Source organism: Mustela nigripes, chromosome 1 (genome assembly GCF_022355385.1).
Source record: "Mustela nigripes isolate SB6536 chromosome 1, MUSNIG.SB6536, whole genome shotgun sequence".
Lineage (NCBI taxonomy): Eukaryota > Metazoa > Chordata > Mammalia > Carnivora > Mustelidae > Mustela > Mustela nigripes.
Window position 1 is genome coordinate 234,987,776 of NC_081557.1, and position 20,618 is coordinate 235,008,393.

Genomic DNA, 20,618 nt, shown 5'->3' on the forward strand with positions numbered 1-20,618 from the left:
AAAAAAAAAAAAAAAGACTGATGTCAAGGAGCTTATTACCGTCTATATTTTCTCCCCACCCCCCATTTTCTTCTAGGAGTTTTATGTTTTCAGGTTTTCTGTTCAAATTTTTAATCCATTTTGAGTTGATTTTTGTGTGTGGTGTGAGCTAGTGACCCAGTTTCCTCCACACCACTTATTAAAAAACCACTTATTAAAAAGACTGCAGTCTTTTTATTAAGTGGTGTGGGGAAAACTGGGCCACTAGCATGCATATATATGTATTTTTTCCCCCCTTGGCTCCTTTGTCACAAATAAATTGACCATATATACATAGGTTTATTTCTGAGCTCTCTATTCTGGTCCATTTGATCTTCACATCTGCTGTCTACTGTGTGACTATTTTTATGCCAATACCATACTGTTTTGATTACTATAGCTGTGTAATATAGTTTCAGGAAATGTACCTCCAGTTCTGTTCTTTCTCAGCATTGCTTTAGCTACTCAGGATCTTTTGTGGTTCCATACAAATATTAAGATTGTTTATTCTATTTCTGTGAAAATCATTGGAAACTGATAGAAACTGCATTGAGTCTGTAGGTTATTTTGGGTAGTATGGACACTTTAACAGCTTTAATTCTTCTAAGCTGTGAGCATAGAATATCTATGTATTTTTCTTTTATTTCTTTCACCAGTGTCTTCTGGTTTTCACCACACAGGTCTTTCACCTCCTTGGTTAAATTTACACATAAGTATTTCATTCTTTTTTATGCAGTTTTTAAGTGGAATTGTTTTCTTAATCTCTGATAGCTCATTATTAGTGTATAGAAATGCAACAGATTTTTGTATATTTTGTATCCTGAAAAAACTTCACTGAATTCACTTAAGAGACTTTAACAGTTTTTTAGTGGTCTCTGGGGTTTTCTACATATACCATGTCATCTGCAATTAGTGATACTTTAACTTCTTCCGTTCCAATTTGGATGCCTTTTCTTTCTTTTTCTTGCCTAACTACTCTGGCCAGGACTCCAAGTACTATGTTTAATTAAAAGTGGTAAGAGTAGGCATCCTTATCTTCATTCTGATCTTAGAGGAAAAGCTTTTAAGCTTTTAACCATTGAGGAGGATGATAGCTGTGGGCTTGTCTTATATGGCCTTTATTACGTTGAGGTATGTTTCCTCTACACCCACTTTGGTGAAGTTTTGTTGTTGTTGTTGTTGTTGTTATTAATCATTAAGTGGATGTTGAATACTGTTAAAATGCTTTTTCTGTATCTACTGAGTGATCATGTAATTTTTATTCTTCATTTTCTTAATGTGGTATATCACACTGATTGGTGTGTGAATGTTAGACTATCCTTGCATCCCTGGAATAAAATCCAGTTGGTCATGGTCTATGATCCCTTTAATGTATTGTTGAATCTGGTTTGCTAATAGATTGCTTGGGATTTTTGCATCTATATTCATCAGGGATATTGGCCTAGAACTTTATTGTGATATCCTTTGTCTGGTTTTGGTAGCTGACTAATGCTAGCACATAAAATGAGTTTGGAAGTGTTCCCTCCTCTTCTGTTTTTTTGGAAGAGTTTGAGAAGGACTGGTATGAATCCTTTAAATGTTGGTAAAATTCACCAGAAAAGCCATCTGGTCTTAGACTTTTGTTTGCTGGGAGGTTTTTTCCATTATAGATTCAATTTCCTTGCTAGTAACTAGTCTGCTCAGTTTTCTGTTTCTTCATGATTCAGTCTTATAAGGTTGTATGTTTCTAGGCATATTCCATTTCTTTTCTAAGTTGTTTCATTTGTCACTGTGTAGTAGTTCATAGTAGTCTCTTTTTTTAATTTAAAATTTTTTTTATTTTTTATAAACATGATATTTTTATCCCCAGGGGTACAGGTCTGTGAATTGCCAGGTTTACACACTTCACAGCACTCACCATAGCACATATCCTCCCCAATGTCCATAACCCCACCCCCCTTCTCCCAACCTCCCTCCCCCTAGCAACCCTGTTTGTTTTGTGAGCTTAAGAGTCACTTATGGTTTGTCTCCCTCCCAATCCCATCTTCTTTCATTTATTCTTCTCCTACCCTCTTAACCCCCCATATGGCATCTCCACTTCCTCATATCAGGGAGATCATATGATAGTTGTCTTTCTCTGATTGACTTATTTCGCTAAGCATGATACCCTCTAGTTCCATCCACGTCTTCACAAATGGCAAGATTTCATTTCTTTTGATGGCTGCATAGTATTCCATTGTGTATATGTACCACATCTTCTTTATCCATTCATCTGTTGATGGACATCTAGGTTCTTTCCATAGTTTGGCTATTATAGACATTGCTGCTATACACATTTGGGTGCACATGCCCCTTCGGATCACTACGTTTGTGTCTTGAGGGTAAATACCCAGTAGTGCAATTGCTGGGTCATAGGGTAGTTCTATTTTCAACATTTTGAGGAACCTCCACGCTGTTTTTCAGAGTGCTTACACCAGCTTGCATTCCCACCAACACTGTAGGAGGGTTCCCCTTTCTCCGCATCCTCGCCAGCATCTGTCATTTCCTGAATTGTTATTTTTAGCCATTCTGACTGGTGTGAGGTGATACCTCATTGTGGTTTTGATTTGTATTTCCCTGATGCAGAGTGATATGGAGCACTTTTCATAGTAGTCTTTTATGATCTTTTGTATTTGTGTTATCCAATATACTATCTCTTCTTTCATTTGTTTGAGTCCTTCTTTTCTCTTGGTGAGTCTAGCTAAAGGTTTATCTATTTTCCTTAACCAGCTCTTAGTTTTATTGTTCTTTTTAGTCTCTTTCCTTTATTTCTGCTTTGTTATTTTCTTTCTTTCTATTAACTTTAGGCTTAGCTTGTTCTTCTCTTTCTAGTTCCTTGAGGTATAAAGTTAAGTATGTTTAATTTGAGATCTTTCTTGTTTCTTGATGTAGGCACTAATTGCTAGGAGTTTCTCTCTCAGAACTGCTTTTGTTACCTCCCTTAAGTTTTGGTATATTGTCTTCCCATTTTCATTTGTCTCAAGATATTTTTTCTTTTGATTTCTTCTCTGACTCACTGGTTGTTCCATATCATGTTGTTGAATCTCCACATATTTTTTAATTTTCCAGTTTTCTTCTTATAAATAACTTCTAGTTCCATACGATTGTGGATAGAAAAGATGCTCAGTCTTCTTGAATTTATTGACTTATTTTCATAGCCTAACTTGTGATCTGTCCTGGTGAATGTTTCATGTGTGCTTAACTCTGTATATTCTGCTTTTGGATGAAATGCACTGTAAATGTCTGTTAAGTGTGGTGTTTCCTTATACTGATTTCCTATCTGGATGCTTTGTCCATTCTCTGTCCCCTACTCTTACAATATTGCTAGTTCTCCCTTTAGACCTTAATTTTTGCTTTGTATCTTTAGATGCTTCTATGTTGGATGCATACTTACAAATGTTGTATCTACTTTTGTGTTGATCTATCATTGTATAATGACCTTCTTTGTCTCTTATTATAGTCTTTAAAATCCTTTTTGTCTGATATAAGTAAAGTTATTCCAGATTTCTTTTGATTTCAATTAGCCTGAAATATTTTCCATTCCTTCACTTTCAGCCTGTTTCCTTAAAACTAAGTCTCTTCTCAGCAGCAGGATAGATGGATATTGCTTTTTAATCCATTTAGCCATTCTTGATCAGAGGATTTTAGCGAGTTTGCATATAAAGTAATTATCAACAGATACAGACTTACAAAATAGCCCAGAAAACAATAAAAATGGGAGTAAGTCCATTGTCCTTTCCTTCTTCTCTTGCTCTTTTTATGATTTAAATGACTTTCCATAGTGGTATGCTTAGATTCCTTTTATCCTTTGTGTATCTACTGTAGATTTTTGTTTTGTGGATACCATGAGGATTACATTAAACCTATTTTAAGTTGATAACAAATTCTGAGGCTCTACATTTTTATCCCCCATTCTATTTTTGATGTCAGTTTGTATGTCTGCATCTTGAGTGTCCATTAAATTATTGTCATGATGGTTATTTTTAATACTTTTGTAAGTGATTAACCCACCACCATTATAAGATTATTCTGAACTAACAAATTAACCTTTAAACATTCAGATTTATAACTTTCTTATGTCTCCCTCTATTAACCAGCACTTCCAGCTTAAACCACCTTTAACATTTCCTGTAAGGCTGGTCTGTGATGAACTCCTTTAGCTCTTCTTTGTCTGGAAAACTCTCTTTCAGTTCCAAAGGACAGTACTGCCTGGTAGAATATTCTTGTTTCACATTTCTTTCACAGCAGTTTGAATAGGTCATGCCACTGTCTTCTAGTCTCCAAAGGTTTCTACTGAAAAAGTTGCTGATGATCTTACAGGGGTTCCCTTGTATGTAACAAGTGGCTTCTCTCCTTTAGCTTTTAGCAATTTAATTATAACGTGTCTTGGTGTGGGTCTCTGGATTCATCTTGTTTGGAACTCTGGGTTTCCTGGATCTGGTTATCTGTTTCCTTCCCCAAGTTTTCAGACTTTCTCCTCTCTTTTGGGACCCTCATATTGGGAATATTGGTTGATGTTATCCTATAAATCCTTTAAACGATAATCACTTTTTTCATGCATTTATCTTTTTGCTGTGCTGATGAGTTCCATGGGCCTGTGTTCAGATTCATTGATCCTTTCTGTTCATTTAGCCTGCTATTGAACCTTTTTATTGTATTAACCAGTTCAGTAGTTGTATTTGAGTCTGTGATTTGTTTAGTACTTTCTTCACTTTGTTCATGAATTATTTTTATGACCATTATTGTAAACTTTTTATCATGTAAATCACTTATCTCCATTTTATTAAGGTCTTTTTCTGAGGTTTTACCAGTTTTTTGGTTTGGAACATATTCTTCTATTTCCTCATTTTCATTGACTCTGTGTTGGTTTCTAAGCATTAGCTAAAACAGCCACCTCTCCCAGCCTAACCATTCAACACTGCCCTGGTTCTTCTTTCTTTGTTGCTCCCAGTAGTTGAGGAGTATGCCAAGACGTGTCAGTATCCTGAAGGGGGAAATCTGTCAGCACCTAGATGCAGACTGATTGAAAGCTGAACCTTCAGACCACAGTTATTAAGCAAATAAGCCTCTTTCATAAAGACTGGGCATTTCTGTCTGCTGCTTCTGCATTAAGCACTGAAAGCCTAGCTGGTTAAGAATGGTTTGTTTGTGACAATCTAGTTAGGACTTGCAAATGTAAAGCTCTGCTCGCCACCAGAGCTAGGTGATTATCGTGTATCCCTTGACAAGCTTGTGCACAAGCTCCTTTTTGAGAGATATTGGCCATCTGGCACAAGGCAGAGAAAGAACACGAAGATGGTGCTTGCTAGCCTCCACAGTCTCAGCAGAGTGTTGTAGTTGGCCCCTCAGTATATGTTAAATTAGGAGCCTGCCTCTCAGGCCAAAGCTTTTAAGACAATAGGCCTTTTTCACAGACAGGGTGCGTTCCACTCTGCTGCCTCTGATCTGGGCCCTGGGGGATTAGCCACGGTGGGTCCATGTGATCTCATTTTGAACTGTTTTTTAGTTTGCCATATCCTTTTAGTTCTTGTGAATTCAAGGCCTGTTGCCTTTTAAAGCTAGAGATTTTGGAGGCCCATCTCTCGGGTGGAAGTCTTAAAAGTCAGGCACCAAATGTGGGGTCCAAACCCTTTACTCCTCAGGGAGAAGCTAGGAGCTATTGAATTCCCTCCTGGTTGTGTCATCATGCTGGGGTGGGGTTTACAGCAAGATTTCCTCACCCTCTCCGACCCATTTTGCTGTGAATTTTTTTCTTGTTCACCTGATGTGCAGGAGTTACTTAGCTAGTTTTTAGGATCTTGTTCCATATGCAGCTGTAGATGCACTGTGTCCATGGGAAGAGGTAGTTCAGGATCTTCCTGCATTGCCATCTTGAACCAGAACCTATCTCACAATTTCCGTGGATCAGTAATACAGGCATGGCTTAGCAGTCTTCTGTTCAGGATCTCACAAGGCTGCAGTTCGTTGGACCTGCAGTCCAATGTGAGACTCTTGTCCAGTGTGTTTATTGGCGGAATTCCATTCTTACCATCAGAGTACTGAAGCCCTTGAATCCTAGATGCTGCCCTCAGTTTTCTAACTGGCATTTCTAATGGCATTCCTTTCAACATGGAACTGTGCTTCCAGTCCAGCATAAAAGTCTCTTCTAAGCTTGTGAAGTTCAAGGGTTTACATGGAGTTTATATGCAGATTTGGGGGGCAGTACCCTTTTCAGGGTATTATCCCTATCACTTCAGTAGTTCCACCAGGCCCAAATTCTATTCTCTCTGAGCTAGAAGACTATGACTTCTCTGTCCTCATGGACTTACCCTCAGGTCAAACACACAGGAAGATGAATCTTACCCAGTGGACTTCTCTTCCTTCAAGAATTGACACCTTTCCAATTTCTGCCAGCTTTTGGTTGCTCTTCCAATACCTTTGAATAGTTGTATTTTGTCCCGAGTTTGTAACTATTATCTGCAGGAGGATAATCTACGATTCTGCCAAAGGAGAATCTTGTTCATGTTTTTAATAATCCTACATAGACTCTCTCCAAACACTATCCCTGCACTAAAGTAGAGGCTTAATCCCACAGTTCCTATATACTTGCAGATGTGCTCCAGTAAGTTATGATTATGCACCATCTTTTGAAAAAGTTACTATAAATGTCTTCTTGAACAATGAATAGTGGTTGAGGCTACTGTTCACTGACTCCTTTTATCTTATGTTATTTTTAAGATTTTATTTATTTATTTATTTATTGACAGAGAGAGACACAGTGAGAGTGGGAACACAAGCGGGGGGGACCGAGGGGGGAGGAGACAGGCTTCCTGCTGAGCAGGAAGCCCGATGCGGGGCTCAATCCCAGGACCCTGAGATCATGACCCGAGCTGAAGGCAGAGGCTTAACAATTGAGCCACCCAGGTGCCCCTCACTGACTCCCTTTAGACAAGGAACCATTAATGACCATTTAGTTTCAGGAAAATCTTCACAGAGTGCTGAGTGCTTACCCTGCATTTTCCCATTTTTCCCAGTAAAGAAACTATTATCATCACCCTCACTTTATAATAGTTCAACAGTTTGCCTGTACCCTTTGAGTCAAAGCCAAGATTTAAACTCAATACTGATTACAGACCGGAGGTTTCTAATTTGAATAGTCATTGCTCCACATTCCAGAAATGAGCAAAAATTTTTGTAGCACAGCTTGGCTTTATTAGTGCATGCCAGTCATTTGAAACACTTCTAAAGATGTGGGGTTTGTCTTTTCTAGATACAATGTTCCTGAAAAGATACCACTTTTCCACAGGAGGCAAAGTTTCTACCCTGGTGGTTTCTGGATACAGAAAAAAGAAAGACTCTTCAGGTCACAGACATTGTACAGTTGCCATTGTAGAATGGCAAAACAGTGACATGTAACCTTGCTGTTGATTATACTTCATCGAGTTCTTCTTCAAGTTACATATTATATGCTCTGCACTGTTAATAGTAGCCTATGGTGGAACTGTAAATATTCAACTTTTTGATAACTTTTATATTTTGAAGTGTCTCCTTTAAAATAAAATCATTCATTAGATATTTGTAATGTTTTTCCTGGATTTAAAGGGAGATAGCATTGTGAAGTTCGGGCAGCACAGACATTAACACTTAAAAGTCTGAAATGAGAAGTTTAGTAGAATCAGTCTTAGAATAAAAACACCAATTTAAAAGAATGAAACTATAAACCGTAAGCTTTTATATCTGTGTTAATTCCTTTCACAAAATTAAATCATCTGACTGCCCCTGAAGACGTACATTTTTCAAAATCTTCCCCATATCACACACACCTCATATTTTTCCTGCATCAGTATATGCTTCCCTGTCATCCAAAGCCAATGTCTCCAAAGTGTGGGCAGCTGGCAGTTAGTCCGAGAGCCTAACTTTGAATGTTTCATATGAGAGGATCTTACCGTATAGCCACCAGCATCCTTAGTATTACAAGTGTACCTGCCGGCCTATGGTATTAGGTACTAATACCTAATCATGTCTTCCTGCATCCAATCATCCACATACATGATGCCTCCAACTTTATGATCTGATCTTCTTCCGGCAAAGCCTGGCTAGGGAATAAGTGATACAAGTCACTGTCATTAAACCCACCTATCATCCTCTTATTTTCCTATTATCACTGGAAAGATGTTGTAAAGTTAAAGGAATAAGAGCCAAAGGCACTGTGGGATTTGTGTGAGTAAAGCACACCATAGTTGGGAGAGTTATCGGCTTAAAACATTCACTGATAAGCATAATTACACCAGAACATACTTAGGAAGATACAACAATACTGCTCCTTGTTAATAACTTCAAGAGGCCAATAATGTTGCTGCAGTAATGGACCGCAAACACTTAACAGGATGGAGGAGAAAGCACAGTAGTTTGTTACAGCTTCCGAAAAGGCCAAGACACAACAGATCTGAAAAGAAGTATGCCGTTTTATTCTGCAAAGCCACGTGGCGTCACAAAGCTCCAGCAGATCCATGTTGTCCTATTTTAAAGAGCAGGTTTATAATCTCTAATTCTAAAATTTATTTATCTCATACACTGATTATGCCAATCATAGAGCATTTAGAATTAATAACAAAATCATAATTTACAAGTAAATTCATACTCCTTGTTCTGGCTGCAAGGAGCTTACAGCCCCTTTCTTGGAGAGTAAAAAACAAGTAGGCAGCATGACTTTCGTATCAGAAAGCAAGAGAAACAGGAGAATGTGTGAAAGCAAGCCCTGCTCACCCCACTGGTGAAGTGAGTTAGTCATCAATCGAGGAGCTCTTCGCTGAAGCAGACATTTCCAGCTGGGCCTTCACAGAGAGGGGCAAGGCCAAAGGCAACGTTTAATTCCCATAATGAAGTCGGGCTACAGGAAAGACATTTTTCACATTTGTAAATACACTTTAAATGTCTCAAGAACTTTATGTCTCACCTCCCAAGTAAGACTGTCAATTACTCAAAGGGAGGAAATGGTATCCTAATTTTACATGCCTTTTAGCACATACCTCTGAGCATTTACTGACAAAATTCCAAAAGAGCTAGACAACTAAACTCCAGGCTACTTCCACGGCCTCAGAGCCACTCTGCAAGTACAGTTACAGGGACCATCCAAAATTCCAGTACGATCTGTACAATCGCTCACAGGGCAGAACCAGACCTCCCAGAGGAAAAGTAACGAAAGCCAGCATCCATTTTGTCCCAAGGCAGAGTGAGACTGAGATCCTGACCCGGCCTATACCCTACTGGCTTAAACCTGATGAGCTGAGACTCTGGAAGGCTGAAAATGTGGCTTACAGTCCCCCATCCCCTCCAGTGATGCCACAGGGGCCTCTCCATGACCTGCTGTTCGTGACAGAGATCCCGCCAGCATTCACAGACTTACTTAGGTTAGGAATGAGAGTTCTGACTGTCCAACTGCCGAAGTTCTGCTTCACACAGCTGGTTAGTGAGGAACAGAGTTCGCTTTTTACCCAATCATTTGCAAACTAATAAGGAATGTAATATACCAACATATTATTTTACTGTACAAGATGACATTTTAAGAATTTGCACATATGTCGCGTGGAACATTTTTATTCCTAATTTATATTTTGTATGATATTTGACAATATACAAAGAATACCAGCTCTAGGTGGTGACAGTTTTGTATTATGATTTATTTACAAAATTTCACCACAGCATAGTAACTACCTTTTTAAAAAAAATTGGCATTGGTCCTATAAAGGCCATTAGGATAAATTCTTAAGCCTACAAAAATCGCCTTAGTACCAATGTTCCCAGGCATATTATTGTTACCTAAAATCTGACTCCAAAGCCCACATGCAGATTCTGATTATACACAATTTGAAGCACAATCTAATTAGATTGACAGGGGACAGTGGAGGACCCAAGCAGTCCTATCAACCTCTATAAGAGGTGTATGTTAGCCTACTGGTTACATCCCTCTAGCTGTACCACCATTTATTTATAATGGGACCACGGAGTTGCCCCATTATGCTAAAATATGATTCCTTTGGAAAAAACAAGGCATTATCTAGACAAGCTAGACTGGTCAACGGGGCAAGTAAAAAGTGGCTGTCAGTAGTGGAAAACAGTTTCATTTCTTTGAACTTTTTCCTTTTCCTTTTCTGGACTCCTTATCTTTTTCTGATTTTGAAGGCTTTGAAGATTTTGTCTTTTTCTGTTGGGAGAGAAGAATGCACAAAATAGTTAATAGCTGTATTTGAGGCAGTGAAGTAAGTCAATTTCTACAATGAAGCAAATCTTTACCTGCAACTTAATAAAAAGAAAGGTTGCAAGCATCCTTCAACTACCACTACACCTGATGAGCTTGCTTTGAAGCAACAACTGGGCTAGTTGGGGCCTTTGACTACTGAAAAGCTGTTTAGAATCTACAACTAAGATATGTTCCCCAGGCACACAGTGTCTTGGATTTAGGAGATAGGTACATTTAGGGAAGACAAAATAAGCAGGACATAATTTACTAATAAGGTAATGTTTTAAAGAGGAATTTCCCGTCAGTTTGAGAAGAGGAGAGAGGGAGACAATCTTATGTCTATGGAAGACTAAAGAGCTACACTGGAGAAGGCCGCTTTTCCTTCCCCTGCATATACAAAACAGAAATGAAGGACAGAATGACACATACTAAGGACAGAAAAGAACAGAGACTAGATTCCTTTGCCTTAGCCAGTGGTTAACGGTGGGCAGATACTATAAATGGTTTTAATCTTTCCTAGCACAAGACAAGATTGTTTCATCCTGAGAAACTTCTATAGGCAGTTCGATGGCTATAGCAAAACACAAATTACAGGAGAGACAGTTTCATGAAAATGTTTCTCTTAATGCAACTGTAAAAATATGTCTATTGTAAAACACACCAATGTACCAACAAAAATGGTACTTTTTCTAAAATAGCATATGACCATCAATATGATGGCCTATTTTCTTGCTTTCTTCCACTATTATAAGCAGCTATTTATAAGAATAAAATCTATACCTTTCTCCACCCTCAATGTGATGAACCTAAAAACTTAAAACAGGCCCTGAATGATTTCAGAAGGCAAGTTGTACATAAGAAAGGATAAAACTATTGAGGGAGTATCATGGCATTTCCTGTCTGTAGCTTAAAATACTACCTTGATCATTGCATCAGTTTCCATAGAGTCTTGGTCTTTCTCATCAGATTGAGAGTCATCTTCATTTAACTCTTCATTGTATTCAGAATCCAGCGCGGGGCCTGTACTGTGTCTGGGTGTCTTTACAGCCTGAAGGGAATATGGAATGAGGTGGACTTCCTTATTGTAAGTTCTCGTGAAGGCTGCTTTCACCTATGGGAAAGGAATAGAGGCTGTTAAAAATATAAGGGCCAAAAAATCCTTTTAAACTAAAGGTTTTGTGAGATCCTGCAAGATCCTTAAAACATTCTGCAAAATATTATATATGTACATTTAAGTGTATTTCTGCACATTTTTCTGTGGTGAAGTTCTATTAATTTCCATGACATTCTTAACAGAGCCCGTGAGTCAAAAATAAGAACCAGTATTTGGGAACATTAGGCAGGCAAAAAGAGAGAAATTTAACTTGTGAGATTTAACCGTGCATTCCACTGTTCTACAAAGTAAGAGGTACAGTGAATCAATAAATCAAAAAGACTTAGAATATGGTCCAAGTTAAAGTTGGCCCTTAGGTACCACAAAATACATAAATTACCTTCCACAAAATACATAAATTACCTTTATCATAATAATAATGGTTATTTAAAAATACTAACTTTATCATAATAATAATGGTTAATTAAAACTACTAACTAACTTGAAAAGCCCTAACTTGAAGCTTCTAAACATAGTTGTAGAATTAGTCCTTGAATTCTAACAGTGGTGGTCTCCTGGGAGAATTTACCCATAACCATAAAGTCAGATCAAAATTCTAGAGAAGGCAAGCCACAGAGAATATTTATCTTCTAAAATGGCACCAAAGAAATAGGCAGAGTGTGAGGTAGTAGATATTACAAATTCATGTTATGTCATTTTAATTTTTTCATGCTCATTATAAAGTATAACTATTATAACTATAATAAACACTAAATTCACAGATTAGGCAGACTAAGAAGAAGTATAAAAAATCCTCAGCCAATAAACACATCTTTCTTTTCATAATATATTACCACCACCTGACTTACTTCCCCAGGCTCATCATTTTTACAAGGAATACATTTATATTTGCTTCTCTAGATTTCATGTCTTGCTTTTCCACTCAATGTAAAGCAATGCTAAAACTACAAATCGTTAAGGTCAAATCCAGAACTCCATTCTTAATACTGCACTCAAACAGAATCTTTGGAAAGCCTAGGCCATAAGAAGGAAAAGCATTTAAAGGGGAAAAAATTAAACCATTTTAAAGCACCTACAACATTTCTGAAACACTTCTACTACAAACCTGGTAATTACAAAGTGATGGAGAACCAGTGGGTTACATAATTTACCTTGGGATCCAGCTTGGAGAAGGGACTAGGTTTGCCTCCCCAGTTGCTAATTTCCATGATATTCTCAAAGTCTTCTTTCATCAAGTAGTAGGCGTCCATAAGAGCAATGACATCCTGTACTCCTTCTACCCCTTGTGAGGTCAAGGGCTGTACAAGTGCATCCCTTATATGGGACAGGTAATCCATGTTTATAGTCCTTTTGCTGGAGTAAGTTCTTAAGCCAAAACAAGAGAGACATAACTGTAGTCAGTGGCAAACTACCACCAACTCAAGCCACAGTATGCTGAAGATCAATCCGCTATTATTAATGCCCAATGTCATGTCTACCATTTAACAGCTGATAGAGAAAGCCTAGCACTACACCATCAGGATAATGGACACACCAGTGTGCTCAAAGGGAGTAAATTTTCTACTTATCTGGATTAGTGAATGAAAAACACAAATGTGGGTTCCATTTCCAACCTACTCTCAAAGCCTGGGCAGCACAAGACTTCTATATGCTCAGACTTAACTAAGCCAAAGATTACTCATTCCAGTTCCAAATATTAAAAACATCAGTAAAAGGCAGTGAGATTTCCTACCTCAAGTTCCACTGCAACTTCCTCCAAGAGGGTCTGTTACACCTTTTGATCTTTAATTCTAACAGGCAAAATTACACATAAATATTTCCCTCATATTTCCTAATACAGTTACTCTGAAATCTTTAAGTTCTAGAGCAGGGCCTTCCCCAAACTAAGAAAACTGCAGAAAATGTCCCTGTATAATCACAAGGTGGTCCACACTTGTGAGGGGAAGGCTTCAGGAAAAAGTCTGCTGCGAACCACAATGTTATTATGAAATGATTTTCTCTCTTGCTCTTAAATATTGTCACGTAAAGACAGAAGATAGATGAACAAAACAAAATGCTTCCAATCAAAATCTTTCCAATCCAGCTGCCTCCATCATCAAATGAGGCAATTATATGTGTGCATAATCCAAACAAGAAACCTCAGAGGTTCCTGGGCTTCAGAACCCATAAAAATGTTAAAATTATTCATGGTCCTGCTCTTGTCTTCAGGTAACTGAGTCTCAATAGTTCTCTTGATTTGAAATCTAGAACCCTGCCCCCAACTGTTTTACAATCTAGACAAAGAACCAAAAAAACCCCTCTTATTTTAAATTCATCCATTTCCTCAAGATTCAGTCTTCCATTGTCAAGCACAACTAGTGCTTGAAGACAAATATGAGCCCTAAACCACGGTGCCTAAGAAAATCATGAAACCTTTGTCAAAAGTGTTCTCTTACTTTGTTCCATTACTGTTATCTTCTATTTAGAATCACAGAAAAGTCAACTCTAGAGAAGTCTAAAGGAACCATCTAGTGTTCCTAAATCAAGGGTTCTTAACCTCAGAAAACTGTAATTCCCCTAGCATTATTTGTGCATTAGCACAATTGGGAGTAATAAAGATCAAAGAGCTTTCCAGATTCTCGAAGGCATCTGTAACCCCAACAAGTACTAATAATAAAATCGCACTTCCACTTTAAAGATAAAGAGAAACTGAGATCTATGAAAATTCAATGACTTAATTGCTCGAAAAGTTAAATAAGAAGGTCCTAATTTACTTTAAAAATTGTGAAATTCACTATAGATATACTCTGCTGATGACAATCTCGTATACGTGATTCATTAAGGAACATTTACTGACCCAATTTTACATGCTGGATGGGCAGGTCTACCTCCCACCAGAAATGTTTGGTCTAATGGGAGAAGGGGACAGACATACAAAAGCACAGCCGCAAAAAATCTCGAAGTCCAGTGCCCACAATCTACATGAATACAGAGAGGGAGTCAAAGGTGGATACCCGCAGGGCACAGGGATGCATCACCTTTTTAAAAAGCAGAGGGCAGGGAGGAGGAAAAGAGCTCAGAGCCTGGCCTCCCCCTTGAGCAATGAGTAGAGCAGTGGGAAATGCAACCCTTTCTAATTTCTAGAGACCACGGATATCCCTTGGTTCATGGTCTCTTTTCCCATCTTCAAAACCAACAATTAACATCTTAAAATGTCTTTCTCTCTGTGGCTTGATATGGCTGCCTCCCTTTTTTCTTTTTGGTAAAGACCCTTGTAATTACACTGGGCTTGCCCTATAATCCAGGATATTCTTTGCATCTTAAGATGGCAATAATTTCATGTCATTTTAAACCATTAAGTTCAGGTAATTTGTTATAGGAACAATAGGAAATGAATACAAGAGTTGCCCAAAAAAAGACCCAAACCATAGACTAGAAAGAGGGCACAAAGTAGGAAGTAGAATTTTACAGGAATAGAAGAAAGAAATTTCAGTTCAGCTTCAAACAAAAGTTCTGAGTGGACCAATGTTAACATCCCCTCCAGAGATCAGAAAGAGAAATAAGACTGCTCAAGTTCTTCATGGTTAAAAATAAGTTCCTAAAGTTCACTTAATACTTATATGCATGCACATTCTCTAAGTTTCTGAACTTTAACAACACTGTACCAAATAAGAGGTTTTGGACTTCATTAAACTTCTCCAAGCACACTGACTTTCAATCATCTGCATGTCTGCCTCCTGTTCTCATATGCTGAACTATGTCCCCTATCCTAAATGACTCGGTCGGCCTACTACTAGGATAGCTAAAAACTAGTCCATTTATTTAAACAGTTCCCTTTTGCCTATTAAATTATTTGGAAGCTGAGACATTCTGTATGCCTACTAGTAATGGGCACAGTCATAATGATAAATGGTAGCACTACCTCAGATTTATGTAGTTTTAAACTTAATCTTAAAGTTATAGATTATCTACCAACTGGGCTTATTCTCCAAAGTATCCCTTTAAGTGATAAACAAGTATTATATGGATTATAGATAATAAAACCCAGGCCGACAAAATATAAGGAACTTATCCAGGACCATTTATCTAGTTAGCAATAAAATCAAAACTAAAACACCAATCTTTTGACTTATGCTATCCTCACTGGATAAAGACTAAATATGCTACGCTGAGAAAATGCCAGACCCAGACTAACACCACTTACCTGAGACTCATGTGCAGTGCTAGGTCCTGCACAATACGATCGTGTTTGCCGGTAGATGAGTGCCGCCCCAACCAGCTTGGAAAGGTAGGAAACTGGGTCATGTACCCCCTCATTAACTCTCCAGGAAGAACACTGGCATAAATGGCCTGAAAAAAAATCAATTGCAGTCCACTGAATTCAGTGCAACGTTGCTTCCTACGCTACTGGCTTCCAAGGAGTCTTGAGCAAACAAAGCAATACTGTCCCGGGTACCCAATTCCAGAACATCAGACCCTTTCCCTCTGTCTCTCTTCTGTCTGAGGAACAGCGGATCAGTCCAAAACATGTCCTGGCCCTCAGAGAGATCATCTCAGATTTCAGCCTCCTTGACCAACTGATCCCAAAACACCAGTTATTTCAGGAGGCAGAAGAGACTTTAAGAGGAACATGACTGGCTTTTTTTTTTTTTTTTAAAGATTTTATTTATTTATTTGACAGAGAGAGATCAAAAGTAGGCAGAGAGGCAGGCAGAGAGAGAGAGAGAGAGAGAGGAGGAATCAGGCTCCCTGCCGAGCAGAGAGCCCGATGCGGGACTCGATCCCAGGACCCTGAGATCATGACCTGAGCGGAAGGCAGCGGCTTAACCCACTGAGCCACCCAGGCGCCCAGAACATGACTGGCTTTAACATGAACTATGAATAGCACAGCTGGATCAAAGCATGAAAAACTGAACAGAGCATTAAGTAAACTGGCACTTGGGAAAATATTTTTTAAAAGGTATCCTTGAATGTCTTCTAAATCCAGGGCTCACACTTTTTAAAAACTGGAATTATACATAAATTTTGTACCCTGCTTTATTCTAATAATATTCTCTCATAAGCATTTTTCATATTAGACAGTCTTTATAAATGATTTTAAAGACTGCACAATATTCCATCAAGAATGTTTACCATACTCATTCTCCTACTGCCAGACATGGAGATTTTCTCTGATTTCTAATAGTCTCAAAACTAAGGTAATATTTTTGTACATTAAGCTTTTCCCATGTTTAAAGTTATTTCTTTAGGATAAATTTTTAAAGTTACAATTATTAGTAAAAATAAATAAAATAAAATAAAATAAAAGTAAATAAAATAAATAAAAACTGAACACTTGTAAAACATAAGAGAAAGGATTCTTTATATCCAGAATGAATCTTTGTTTTTTGGTATCCAACAAGGTACAGGCAAAATTAAGAGAGGAACAGGCCTTCCAGAAGTCCCTTGCTTATTATTACTTGGGACAATAATACAGTATAAATATGCAAAACTCAAGAACAAATAACATTCTTAATTATGAAAGTTTGCAAAACTCTGTTTTGAGTGAAAGCTACCCCTTAAATAAAGTGCCCAGTATAAAGCTGCCTCTTCAGCAAGGAAGAAGAAAATCAGAGTCACGTATCAGAGAAGTAGCCCTGACCTGCCCTGGCTGCATCTCCAAGCAGGAGCTACTCAGTCACCACTGGGGAGCACCAAGAATGACAAAAAAGAAATGGATTGATTCTTAAGGTAAAACAGAGCAAATGAAACTTCTGACTCACATCTTACTTATGTCTGGAATTTAACATTCCTATTTCCATATGTCCATTTACATAAAAACATTTTGAAACCGTGAAAAATCTGGCTATTTTTATGTTTTATTTTTATTAAGAAATGGACAATTGTGACCCCAGAGTGTTTTAATCTAGAACAGACATTATCTTGGCCGCAAGAGCCACAGCGTTTCTCTGGCGCTGCACGTAACTACAAGAGCTCACAGCTGTTCCGTTCTCCCTGAAGCAGAGTCTGCATCTTAGGGAGAGCCCTGGGCTTACCTGCGTGGGCAGGAGACTCCAGTTCTGTTTACTCCGGATCTGACGGTCCACTAGGTCACCATCACATATGCTGTCTGCTGCTCTGCTTAAAAGCATCAAGTGCTTTTTCATGTCTCCCCTGCATAAATAAAGCAGTTTGGATGACACCACTGTCCGCACTCACGGCCGGCCCTCTCTCCCAGGAAGGTGGCCTCCCTGTACCAGGAGGGAACGAATTCTACCCCTCACGAGCTCCGAACACTCACCCTGCAGCCACAGGCTTCACGTGTACATAGTTCTCCTGGACAAAGAGGGGTGCTATCGAATAATCATGAAAGAAGAGATCTGACTTGTCCATAAGTGACATATGAGCGGTCTCCTCTCCAGCTGCAAACACTTTCCGGGCAACATCAAATGGGCCCTAAAAAAGAGAGGGACACACCTAGTAGAATGGCCGATGTCCAAAATGCTGACAATATCAAACGCTGCAGAGATGTGGAGCAACAGGAACTCTCATTCATTGCTAGTAGGAATGCAAAATGGTATAGTCACTTGGAAGACAGATTGGCAGGTTTTTCTTTTACAAAACTAAATATACTCTTACCATACCATCCAGCAGTTGTCTTCCTTGGTATTTATCCAAACAAACTGAAAACATACTACACAAAAAACCTGCATATGGATCTTTACAGCAGCTTTATTCTTAACTGACAAAACTTGGAAGTAATCCAGATGTCATTCAAAAGATGAATAAACTGTGGTAGATCCAGACACTGGAGTATTATTCACCACAGAAAAGAAGTGAGCTGTCATAAGTCCAGTAAAAGGTATGGAGAAACCTTAAATGCATATTATTAAGAGAAAGAAGCCAATGTGGGGGGAGCCTGGGTGGCCACTGGTTAGGCATCGGACTCTTGATTTCAGCTCAGGTCATGATGTCAGGGTCACTACGAGCCCTACCTCCTACATTGTGGAGCCTGCTTAAGATTTTCTCTCCCTCTGTCCCTCCCCCTGCTCACGCTTGTTCACTCTCTCTCTCTTAAAAAAAAAAAAAAAAAAAAGCCAAACTGAAAGGCTATATACTGTATGATTCCAATTATAGGACATTCTGAAGAAGGTGCAACTATGAACAAAAAGATTAGTGATTGGGATACCTGGGTGGCTCAGGTCAGTTAAGCACCTGGCTAACTCTTGATTTAGGCTCAGGTCATGATCTCAGAGTCATGAGATCGAGTCCCATGTCAGGCTCCACCCTGAACGTGAAGTCTGCTTGTCCTCTCCCACTGCTCCTCCTCCTACTCATGTTCTCTCTCTAAAACAAATAAATAGGCTAAAGATCAGTGATTGTCAGGGGGGTGGGGGAAGGGATGGATGAACAGGGGGAGTACAGAGTATTTTTAGGGCAATGAAAGTATTCTGTGTGATATACAATGGTGGACCTAAGCTATGACACATTTGTCAAAACCCATGCAATGTACATGAGGAGTGAATTAACCCTGATGTAAACTAGGACTTTGGGTGATAATGACGTATTGGTACAGGTTCAGCTGGAACAAATGTACCACTCTGGTGGGGGACGCGGACAGTGGACAAGGCCAAAGGAGTCTGGAGTATGGGAAAATAAGAGAAGTCTTTGTACCCTGTACTAAATTTTGTTACGAAACTAAAACTGCTCTTAAAGTTTATTGATTAAAAAAAAAAGAGGGGGTTACAAACACTACTTAATCACTGCTCTAACTGTAATAATAAATTCTGACTAGTGACTAGGTGAAACAGAACACAGATAATTAATACAGACTTCTAGTTTCAAGTTTCAGAAAGGTTATTAAATAATAAGCCATTTCAAACAGGTTATTCCAAAAGTTCCAAACTTCAAAACATGAAATCTATATATAAGGGACCCTGAAAAGGCCATTTTATAACTACTGAAGCGTAAGTATAATTTAAAACTTCCATTTCTCATAATTCAAAATGTACACTAAAAGTCCTTGAGGAAAAATTCATTTGAATTAGAAAACTTCTTAGGAACTATCTTTCTTATTATAAATATCTACAGGTTCAAAGGCGTATCCAGGAACTACAGTATCTACTTTGATTAAGTTAATATGAACAAAACAAGAAATGCTTTAGCCTGAGAAAGTAACTAAGAAATGGAAATTTATTTTACCAGTCTGATATCCTTCTTGGCTCTATGAGAATCAGCCTTGGCCTGGTCATAGGTTAGGGCCTTACTTCGTGCACACCACATACTCAGATTGTGTAAAACCTAACAGAAATCATAAATAAGACATGGTCAAGGTGGAAAAATAATGCTACTCTTCCTCTCTGAAAAGTTAAAGGCACTAATTCAAAAGAATCAGCAACTATTACACAACATGTATTTAATTTACCTGTCTGATATCTTGATTGGCTCCCAAAATTATTTCATTCATAGCTGGAGGGGGGATCTTCAAACCCTCTTTAAATGCAATAGACATCATAGCACCCTGAAATTGACAAAGGAGAATCATAAACTTTTTTTTTTTTTTAATTCACATAATCAGTTATTTTTAGAATATTTATCAGGTACTTTTAAAGGTAACTTTTGAGAAATACCAAAAAATAAGAAGGAAAGTGTGATGGAGAAAAAAATTCCAATCATCATACCTTAATCTGTTCAACTCGAGGTCTTTGAAAACGAAGATCAAAACAATAATGAACCAAAGAGCGAATCTTGGGATGATTTCTATCATTGCACATACAAATAATGGGAATTTTTGTATGTTTTATCAGACCAATTAATTCCTAAAAGGCAAATTTGCAACACAAAAATAATTATTTAAAAACAACAACAACAACAACAAAATACTACACAACGTATGTATTTCAGGTTTTGAAAGCCTTGGCAATACACTTTAATTACTCTAAGTATTACAGCATCATTAGTTCTTGAAATATTTTTTTAAAAACACGCACACAACTACCACTAAAAATCAACGGTAAAACCACAGAACTGCAGTGCTTTCACTACCTGAATTCCTCCCCTGTCCTCACTGCCTGCCATGCCATCGACTTCATCCATGATGAGAGCATGTTTCGTGCTTATTGAATGGGTTGGCCCGCCTGACCCGTGCTGAGAAGCTATGGGATGCGACAAAAAAGAAACCTGTTCAAATGCTGTTATTTTGTTTAAAAAACATGTAAAATATTTTAAACCAAAATGCAAGAGGCACAAGCATATGCAGATGAAAAGAAATTCCACCTCCCACGTTTCCCC

The 20,618-nt window shown here is 38.2% G+C and overlaps 2 protein-coding genes across 2 annotated transcripts in view; one reads left to right on the forward strand and one right to left on the reverse strand.

Annotated features, from left to right (window-relative positions):
* The window catches only part of WDR19 (WD repeat domain 19), a 99,348-nt gene extending 91,760 nt beyond the window's left edge, over window positions 1-7,588 (forward strand). The window contains exon 37 of the mRNA XM_059382634.1: window positions 7,286-7,588. The gene's annotated coding sequence lies outside the window, so the exon portion shown is untranslated. The remainder of the gene's footprint in view (window positions 1-7,285) is intronic.
* Window positions 7,589-8,462: 874 nt separating this feature from the next.
* RFC1 (replication factor C subunit 1) overlaps window positions 8,463-20,618 on the reverse strand; it is a 78,210-nt gene continuing 66,054 nt past the window's right edge. Inside the window, exons 16-25 of the mRNA XM_059382646.1 lie at window positions 20,373-20,482; window positions 20,009-20,146; window positions 19,753-19,848; window positions 19,530-19,628; window positions 17,629-17,783; window positions 17,384-17,501; window positions 15,553-15,698; window positions 12,521-12,734; window positions 11,175-11,366; window positions 8,463-10,219 (exon numbers count right to left, since the gene is read on the reverse strand). Of these exons, the coding sequence (XP_059238629.1) occupies window positions 10,136-10,219; window positions 11,175-11,366; window positions 12,521-12,734; window positions 15,553-15,698; window positions 17,384-17,501; window positions 17,629-17,783; window positions 19,530-19,628; window positions 19,753-19,848; window positions 20,009-20,146; window positions 20,373-20,482 (1,352 nt within the window). The 3' untranslated portion in view covers window positions 8,463-10,135. The remainder of the gene's footprint in view (window positions 10,220-11,174; window positions 11,367-12,520; window positions 12,735-15,552; window positions 15,699-17,383; window positions 17,502-17,628; window positions 17,784-19,529; window positions 19,629-19,752; window positions 19,849-20,008; window positions 20,147-20,372; window positions 20,483-20,618) is intronic.